The sequence below is a fragment of the Felis catus genome, chromosome E1 (assembly GCF_018350175.1).
Source record: "Felis catus isolate Fca126 chromosome E1, F.catus_Fca126_mat1.0, whole genome shotgun sequence".
In the NCBI taxonomy this organism is placed as follows: Eukaryota; Metazoa; Chordata; class Mammalia; order Carnivora; family Felidae; genus Felis; species Felis catus.
In genome coordinates this window covers 20,049,238-20,059,007 of record NC_058381.1, presented here as the reverse complement: position 1 = coordinate 20,059,007, position 9,770 = coordinate 20,049,238, and the positions used below count along the sequence as shown (strand labels likewise).

General features: G+C 44.2%; 1 protein-coding gene across 1 annotated transcript in view; it reads left to right on the top strand.

The window, feature by feature from the left end:
- Window positions 1-2,106: 2,106 nt before the first annotated feature.
- CRLF3 (cytokine receptor like factor 3) overlaps window positions 2,107-9,770 on the top strand; it is a 43,473-nt gene continuing 35,809 nt past the window's right edge. Inside the window, exon 1 of the mRNA XM_003996532.5 lies at window positions 2,107-2,313. Within this exon, the coding sequence (XP_003996581.1) occupies window positions 2,197-2,313 (117 nt within the window). The 5' untranslated portion in view covers window positions 2,107-2,196. The remainder of the gene's footprint in view (window positions 2,314-9,770) is intronic.

Genomic DNA, 9,770 nt, shown 5'->3' with positions numbered 1-9,770 from the left:
GCTAAAAACAAAACAACCAAAAATTTTAAGCCTGGGAGGAGTGGTTTCACAAGATTTTCCTTAGTTCGTATTATTTTTTTGTATAATGTGGCTATATTAAATACATATTTCCTGCCTCCCATCAGGTGGTACAGATCAAGGAAAAAAGTTGAATGAGACCAAGATTAGAGTCTTGGCCTTTAGACATTTTCTTTCTTTCTTTCTTTTTTCTTTTTTTTTTTTAATTTCACACAGTAAGCCTTCTGGGGTAGGATCCAATTCTGTTCAATTAGCTTTAGAGAGCACACAGAACACACTGTGTTCAAGAACATTTAGTAAATCCTGTGTGCCTACCCCCTCCTATTCCCTCGAACCATTTGACTATCTTTTCCTCTGCTTTACTTTCAAACCTCTATAAAGGCCAACATCCTAATTCAAGCTTCTATCACATCATAGCTGGACTGGTGCCTATGGTCTTTTCTTATTTACCACTCCGTCTATCTATCTTATGTATTTTCATTTCACTGAACAAATATTTACTGAGAATTTACAATTGGCACCCCCTTCTTTATCTTAAGACACACCCAAATGCCAGGTCTGTCATTTACCATCCTGAAACATTTTTTTTTTTTTGCAAATGTAAATGCAAAAATCTTTAATGTCTACTCATTAAAGTCAAAATGTTTTTTAATCGTTTATTTATTTTTGAGAGAGAGAGAGAGAGTGAGCAGGGGGAGAGAGAAGGGGACAGAGGATGGAAAGCAGGCTCCTCACTGATAGCTGAGAGGGGATGTGGGTCTGGAACTCACCAACGTTGAGATCATGACCAAAGACGCTTAACCGACCACCCAACCGCCCCTACAGTCTAAACTTTTTAACAGGAATTCCATGGCCTTTATTCTTCTCTCAACCTCATCTCGCAATATATTATTCAGCCCTACCTCTCCAAAGTGGTCTGTTCTTTTTTCTTAAACAATTCGCTTACATTCCTGTCTCCAAGACCTATATACCTTTCCTTACTTAATTTTGTCCTACCTGGGATGCCTTTCCACACCCCTTTTGCTTAGTTCATACCTTGATTCATTCCACAGATACTTGTTGAGTATTTACTAAGTGCCCAACTTCCTCACCTTCAAGATAAAGCTAATTTCCCATTTTCTCCAGAAGGGCTCCCCTTTTCTAAATTTCTCTAGTTCCAAGTGTCATTAACCTAGCACAAAACACGGTGGTAGAAAGAGCTTTATTCTGGTCAGAAAAATTGCGATCTAGCCTTTATCACAGTCTCGTTGTGTAACCTTCAGCAAAACCCGTTCTGTCTGTTCTCTTTCCTGGCCGAGGCAACTTTCAGCTCTAACATCCATGGCCAGGGGTCAGGAAACTACGGCCCACGGCCAAATCTGACCCACCGCCTATTTTTGTAGGGCCCCTTGGCGAAGAATGATTTTTATTTTTAAATAGCTGAGAAATGATGCAAAGAATACTTTGTGACACGTGCAAATTATGTGAGGTTCAAATCTGTATCCATAAGGTTTAATGTGCACACGATCACGCCCATTTACTCACGATGTTGCAAGAGACACGGTGGCCCGCCAAGCTCCCAATTTTTACTACTTGCCCCTTACTGAAAAGGCTTGCTTACACCCATCTTGGCCGCTGCTCATCGCCTTGGCTCCCTCATTAGTCTGCGAGCTTCTGGACGGTGGGGCTCTCGTCTGACCCTCTGAGCGTGGTGCCTGGTTCATAGTAAGCCGCTGCAGGGACGCTCCTTTGCTTAGGAGGTAGGACAAGGACGATTTAAGAGCCATCTGGGCTGAAATCTCGAGAAAGTTGATTTCCCTCTCAGCCCGTCTCTTCCTCCGTGAAATGGAGACACAAAGGGGGGCTGGCAGGGAGGCCAGAATGAGATAAGATGTGGGAAGCACCCCGCGAAGTGTCCTTACTAATCCTTCCCTGACCCCACGCGTGTCTGGAGGAAGCACCACAGCCAGGGGCTGCGCGTGCACGCGGTCATTGCGCGGTGGGACTGGAGGCGGGCGGCGCTGGGACCCGGAGGCGGGTCGCGCCGGGCGCCGGCGCGGCTGTCAATCAAGGCGGCCGTGGGGCGGGGCGGGGCGGCGCTTCCGCCTGCGCGTGGTCGCGCGGGGCCGCTCGCCGGCGCCCGGTTCAGTGGGGAAACCGCGCCCGCAGCCGCCGGCCGCGCGGCCGGACGAGGGGGCGATGGAGCTGGAGCCGGAGCAGCTGCTGCAGGAGGCCCGCGAGAACGTGGAGGCGGCGCAGAGCTACCGGCGGGAGCTGGGCCAGAGGCTGCAGGGGCTGCGGGAGGCGCAGAGGCAGGTCGGAGGGCCGCGCCCGTAGGGGCGCCGAGGGCCCCGGGGAGGGCTCGGGGTGCCCGGCGGGTGGGTGGAGGCCAGGAGGGACGGAGGGGCGCGAGTGTCCGAAAACTCTGAAGGGAGAAAGGAGGGGGCTCTGAAGGTGCGGGAGGCCCAGCAGGGTCTGGGAACGAGGGAGGTGGGTGCTGGCGGGGGGGGGGTGCGGTAGTGGGGAGTCTTAAGGGGAAGAGACAACTTTAGGGGATCGCGGGAGAGCGTGAGGAGCGTTCCCTAAACCCTGTGGGGGCGGTGATGGGGATAGGGGTGGGGTCCGAGGTTGGGGAGAGAGAGAGAGAGAGAGAGCAGAGCAAAACCCGAGGGCGTCACAGAGGAGAGGGCAGAGAGGACCGTGGAGCGCTGGGGGAGGTGGGGATTCTTTGGGAAAACCTGCCATGGGGATGGAGACTGATCTTAGAGAGCCTGGGGAGGATATTGGAAGGGGAGGATTGAAGACACAGAGACAGAGGGTGATTGAGAAGCAATTGAGTTAACACCAAATGAATGGGATTAGTAGTACTTAATATCTCATATAACCTTGGATGCATTAAAAAAAAAAAGTCTTTAGCAGAACGCTATTCTATATGGTTTAGAATTTAAGGCGGAGCTATGTTGGAAGGGCAAAAGGAGATCAGAATACTTGAAGGAAAGAATACAAAAGTGTAGGGAAATGGAAAAACAGATTTAAAGAAAGGAGTGCTGAAAGGCGAAGCTAAATATACTTTCAAGTGACAGTTTTATCTGTTCAATGGGGACGTGGTTATCAAAGATAAAGGAACACCCTGGAACGTAGAAGATACAACCCACTGCCAATGTGTTACTAGGACGGATAATCCTCAAGCTACTAGTCACGCAGGTCCTTAGTAAATGCTGTGTGAGTGAATGGGTTCCATCTGAGTGGAATCATTTGGGTGAATGGGATTTTTCTACATCACACTTGATATTAATCTATATTGTTATCCTAGTAACTCCCATGCTGCACAGAATCTGAAAATGTACAACTGGTAAAAAGTGCTATGATAACAGTGCCTTTGGATATTTTCCTCATTAAGGATATTCAGCATACTCTAGGTTTTATATATTTTTAAAACCTTGTAGGGGCTCCTGGGTGGCTCAGTCGGTTAAGCATCCAACTCTTGATCTTGGCTCAGGCTATGATCTCAGGGGTTCCTGTGGGTTCGAGCCCCGTGGTGGGATTCTGTTTGGGGTTCTGTCTCTCCTTCTCTCTGCCCCTCCCCTTCTTGTTCTCTCTCTCTCTCTCTCTCTCAAATAAACTTTAAAAAACAACAACAAAAAAACCCCCAAACAAGCCTTATAGAGCTCCTGTAGGCCAGGCATTATTTGTAGCCTAGTAGTAAAACTGGGAGCAAAATTTAGATATGGTTTCACCAGTCTGGTGAATGCTTTTTATGGCCTTCCAATGCGTTCATCTTGATTTCCACTTGAAAACATCTGCCTTGGGGCGCCTGGGTGGCTCAGTTGGTTAAGCGGCCGACTTCGGCTCAGGTCACCATCTCGTGGTCCATGAGTTCGAGCCCCGCGTCGGGCTCTGTGCTGACAGCTCAGAGCCTGGAGCCTGTTTCAGATGCTGTGTCTCCCTCTCTCTGACCCTCCCCCGTTCATGCTCTGTCTCTCTCTGTCTCAAAAATAAATAAATGTTAAAAAAAAAAATTAGGGGCGCCTGGGTGGTGCAGTCGGTTGGGCCTCCGACTTCAGCCAGGTCACGATCTCGCGGTCCGTGAGTTCGAGCCCCGCATCAGGCTCTGGGCTGATGGCTCGGAGCCTGGAGCCTGCTTCCGATTCTGTGTCTCCCTCTCTCTCTGCCCCTCCCCCGTTCATGCTCTGTCTCTCTCTGTCCCAAAAATAAATAAACGTTGAAAAAAAAAATTAAAAAAAAAAATTAAAAAAAAAAAAAGAAAACATCTGCCTTATTCCTTCTGCTATTTTGAAATAGAGGTTCATTGTTTTGAAAGAGATTAAAGTGTCTCTCTTATTATTTGACTAATGTTTAAGCCAGTTAAGATATCTTATATATGAGCAGGACTTTTGTTTAACTCATCTGCAACTAAGAAACAGTAGTGTTGACGCTAAAAGAATGAGTTTAGCACCTGGGAGTAGTACTTACTAATTTCTTGTGTAATATTGAATTCACTTAACAAATTTAGTATGATCCCATTCTGATTGGGTTAGAATTCAGTTTCCAGGCCTATATTCTTTTAATTCTTATATCCAGTCATTTAAATACAGGACATACTTTCCTGCCATTTGGTGTAGTTCAGTATGGGTTTTTGTTTTGTTTTTTGAGGCCCATTGTGTCAGACTTGAGACAGAAAACACCAAGAGAACATCCATCACAGGTTCCTGATGACGCTGCCTTCTGACTAGACTAATAGCGTAGTTTTCTCTCTTGTGAACTGGAATGTGTTTTGTGCCAGGCCCAGTTACAAGGCGTCTCCCCTCAAAGCTAATTCTAGTGGACTGTGTATGTTTGGGTTTGTAGAATAAGCCCTCTGTCAACTTGCATTTTAAGGAGAGTCTGTGTTACAAAAATGTTATCAAAATAAGCAGCTGCTTTTGTTTAGTGGCTAGGGTATTTTTAGGGTCCCAGTCATTTTCAGAATAACTACATAATATTTGGCTTTTTAGTCAAAGATTTTGTATGGGGGAAGGATGAGCACAGAGGAGAGATCCTCCCCTTTGTGTATATTTTTTTATTCGTTGGTTTTGTTTCCTTTTGGTGTATGATTTTTTATTGATATATAATTTACATACCATAAAATTCATGCCTTAAAATGCACAATTCAGCATTTTTTAGTATATTTGCAAAGTTGTGCAACCATCACCACTAATTCCAGAACATTTTCATCACCCCAAAAAGAAATCTCCTCCCTGTGAGGTATCACTCCCTCTGTCCCTGACAGCCAGTAAACTACTTTCTCTATTTGGATTTGCCTCTTCAGAACATTTCGTGTGGATGGAATCATACAGTATGTGGCCCCTTGTGACTGGCTTCTTTGACTTAGCACAGTGTTTTCAAGGTTCATCCTTGTGGTAGCACGTTATCGATACTTCAATCCTTTTTATGGCCGAATAACATTTGTTGCGTGGATATACCACATTTTAGTTATACATTCATCAATTGATAGATACTTGGACTGCTTTCACTTTTTGGCTATTATGAATACTGTTGCTGTGAACATTCATGTACAGGTTTTTATGTGGATACATGGTCAGTTCTTTCAGTATATACTTAGGAATTGCTGGGCTGTATGGTAACCCTTTGCTTAACACACTTTTGAGCACTTTTTATTTTTTCTTTTGTTTCTTACCCTTTAAACATCTCTCACGAAGGGGTGCCTGGGTGGCTCAGTCGGTTGAGCATCTGACTTGCGGCTCAGGTCATGATCTCACAGTTTCGGCTGAGGTCATGATCTCACAGTTTGTGAGTTCGAGCCCCATGTCAGCCTTGCTGTTATTATCAGTGGAGAGTCCTGTTGTATCCTCTGACCCTCGTTCTCTCTGCCCCTCCCCTGCTCATGCTCTCTCTCTCTCTCTCTCAAAAATAAATTAAAACATAACAAAAAAAAAATGTCTTAACGAAGTTTGTCTCATGTTAAGAAATCATGTCTATGAAAATCTAGAAGGAAGAAGAGTAAAAATATTTTGTTATTCTGTCAGAAACAACTGCCAGCATGTAGCAGTTTCTCCTCTTGTGGTTAGTTTAGGCCCTACCCTCTGTCTTTACAGAAAAGGAAGTTCTGTGTAGGAATGCACGGGTACTCTATAACTCTTGCTGTTTAAATAAGTTAAAGACTAGAGAGGTATGTTCCTTGTCTTCAGGAAATCAGATGATGTTTACAGCCAGCCTGGCCTAACTGATGTTGAAATCATTAAGAATAATTCTCTATAGTTCCCTGGAATCCTTGGTACTAAGATGTAAATACCAGAGCAATTAACTCCCACTCTCCTTAAATACTCATTTGTTCATTCATCAGTAAATATTTATTAGGTGCCTGCTGTGGCTCAGAGATACTTCTAGGTCTTAGAAATACTGTGGCTAGGGAAACAGACTAGTGCTCTCATGGATTTACTCTTCCCTTTGTTGGTGGGTCTTGGGACTGTTACCCCTAAAAACAAAACAAATAGGAAACACCTAAATCCTTGTGTATTCATTTTCAGATTTCACTTCCATTGTGTTTTTCCTCACTTGTTTATTTCTGCAGGGTTGGTTTTCCTGCTTGTTGTAAGTAGAGATAGCTGATCAAGATGTCACGTAGCGATGTCATCTGGCCAGTCAGATGTGCCTCACAGAGTGACACTGCCTTGATGACATTGCCACTGTCTGGGGCCTGGTCCTTAAGCTTTGCAGGTCCAGAAACTCCATCTTTGTATGTGATAAAGGGGGATGGATTAGTTTGAGGTACGGGAGGGGCCTACAGTGAGAAATACCAATTTTCTAGCCTGTGTACAGTTATAATGCATGCTAGAAAGTGAACATGTTGGCCTTCATATACCTTTTTTTTTTTTTTTTTTTTTAAGATTGATTTGTTTATTTAAGTAACCTATGACCTCGGTGTTGAACACAAGACCCTGAGATCAGGAGTTAGTTGCGCTCTGTTCTACTGACTGAGCCAGCCAGGCATCCCCTTCATGTGCCTTTTGGTATGATTCAGTGTCTCTTGGGGCATTGATGAAAGCAAGTCTCTGTTCTTTGAGAATAGAGGGCCAGATCTTGTTACCTAATTAAGATACTCTGGTGAGGACCCTGCATAGCTCTGGACAGTGGTGTCCTTTGTTTTTTTAATGTTTGTTTATTTTTGAGAAAGACAAAGAGCGTGAGTGGGTGAGGTCAGTGAGGGGGGAACGGAGGATCCCAAGTAGTCTCCACGCTGACAGCAGCAAGCCTGATGCAGGGCTCGAACTCACGAAATGTGAGATAACAGCCTGAGCCAAAGTCAGAGACTCAACCAACTGAGCCACCCAGGCGCCCCACAATGGTGTCCTTTTGATCCTCGCTACCACAGATGTGGTTCGTGACCTGAGAGCTTATGAAGAATATAGCAATCAGGCCCTGCCCAGACCTACTGAATCATAGCCTGTACTTGCACAAGATTGTCAGGTATGATATGCCTGCACATTAAAAATTGAGGCATACTCCCCTCTCGGGGCTCCATTCCAAGACTGTGGGATCATGACCTGAACTGAAATCAAGACTCAGACACTGAACCAACTGAGCCAACCAGGCACCCCGAGCCCTCTACTGATTTCCCTAGTTTAAATCCATAGGTGTGTTGTTAAAAATTGCGTCCTTTATCCTCAAGGTTAAAACATTGTTTGAGGGGAGCCTGGCTGGCTTAGCTGGTAGGGCATGTGAACTTGATCTTGGGTTTCTGAGTTTGAGCCCTGCATTGGTTGTAGAGCCTACTTTCTTTTTCTTTTTTTTTTTTTCAACGTTTTTATTTATTTTTGGGACAGAGAGAGACAGAGCATGAACGGGGGAGGGGCAGAGAGAGAGGGAGACACAGAATCGGAAACAGGCTCCAGGCTCCGGGCCATCAGCCCAGAGCCTGACGCAGGACTCGAACTCACGGACCGCGAGATCGTGACCTGGCTGAAGTCGGACGCTTAACCGACTGCGCCACCCAGGTGCCCCGAGCCTACTTTAAAAAAACAAAACAAAACAAAACAAAACAAAACAAACATTGAGATAGCATAGGTTTGTTAATTTTTTAAAAAAAAAATTTAAAGTTTATTTATTTTTGAGAGAGACAGGGCACAAGCCAGGGAGGGGCAGAGAGAGATGGAGACAGAACCTGAAGCAGGCTCCAGGCTCTGAGCTGTCAGTTCAGATAATTTTTTGATTCAAGTAGCAGTCTTGATATTCTTAATGCATAATGCCATGTCCTCTATAGATCATTATTTCCACAGGGTTTGAAAACGCATAGCATACTAAAGACTGGGACAGATCTAGAACTCAGTGGGGAGGAAAAAGTCATTTCAGAAAAGCAGGGCAGGAAGTCTTTAGTAGCTTAGCAAAGAAAAGAAAGCTATCATTGCTTCTTTTATCTCCCACTTCCCCTTCTGTTACCCATTTTCAAAACAGTCCAAAACTCTGACTGAAAATGATGTTACTACAGTAGTAGTGATCATAGTGTCCTAAGAAAAGGTTAAATCTAGAGCTGGGGAAAACCAAGAACAGATGAACTAATTTTAAAATAACCTATAATTCTACTACTTACAGGCAACCACTGTTAACATTTTGGTGTATCCTTCTAGGCATATTATTTTGCAAAACTGAGAGACTCCTGTATATACAACTTCATATTCATTTTTTTTTTCCTTTTGGTTAGTTTTATATGGAACATTTAACAACTTAGGGAGCATTTGTTGGTAGGCTAAAGCTGTATTGACGCAGGTATGCCAGAATACTGGAAGTGACGCTCTAGAAGCAAAACTAACCAACAGCCAAGGGGGAAGAAAAAAGCTGCACACATATTTGTGTGCAAAAGACCACGTGTTTACATTGGCTTTCAAACATATTTTCTCAATTCTTTTCACACATTAAAAAAAATTTTTTTTATTACGTTTCTTTATTTTTGAGAGGCAGAAAGAGACAGAGTGGGAGTGGGGGAGGGGTAGAGAGAGAGAGAGAGGGAAACAGAATCCGAAGCAGGCTCCAGGCTCTGAGCTGTCAGCACAGAGCCTGATGCGGGGCTCGAACTCACGGACCACGAGATCATGACCTGAGCCAAAGTTGGATGCTTAACCAACTGAGCCACTGAGGTGCCCCAACAAATTGTTTTTAAACATGGCACTCTGAAGGCACCTGGGTGGCTTAGTTGTTTAAGCATCCGGCTCTTGATTTCGGCCTAGGTCATAATGTTATGGTTCATGGGATCAAGCCCCAGGTCAGGCCCTGCACTAAGCATGGGGCCTACTTAAGATCCTTTCTCTCCTGCTACCCTGCTCGCTCTCTCACTCTCTAAAATAAAATTAAAAAAATAAAATAAAGCATGCCTTCTGAATCAACAATGTTAAAATCAGTGATGTTAATTACAGAGTGTGTGAACGTCACAGAGGTGCCCAGGTTTTCTCTGTGTAGATGTTGTTTTCGGTGTAAATGTAGTGTACATATAATTTTGATAGAGAAAAACTACTTATTGCTATAAATCTGGTTAATCTGGCTAATTTATGATCTAAAAAGTCAACCAAATGTAGGACAGGCTTTTATTGAGGGTTATCAAGGGGTCACTTATATTTGCAGTTATTTTACTTTGCTAGCATTTGCTCCTATTAGCCATGAGACCTTGAGAAACTTTTTTTTTTAATATATATATATATATTTAATATTTATTCTTTTTTTTTTTTTTTTCTTTCCAAGAGAGACAGAATCCGAAGCAGGCTCTGGGCTCTGAGCTGTCAGCA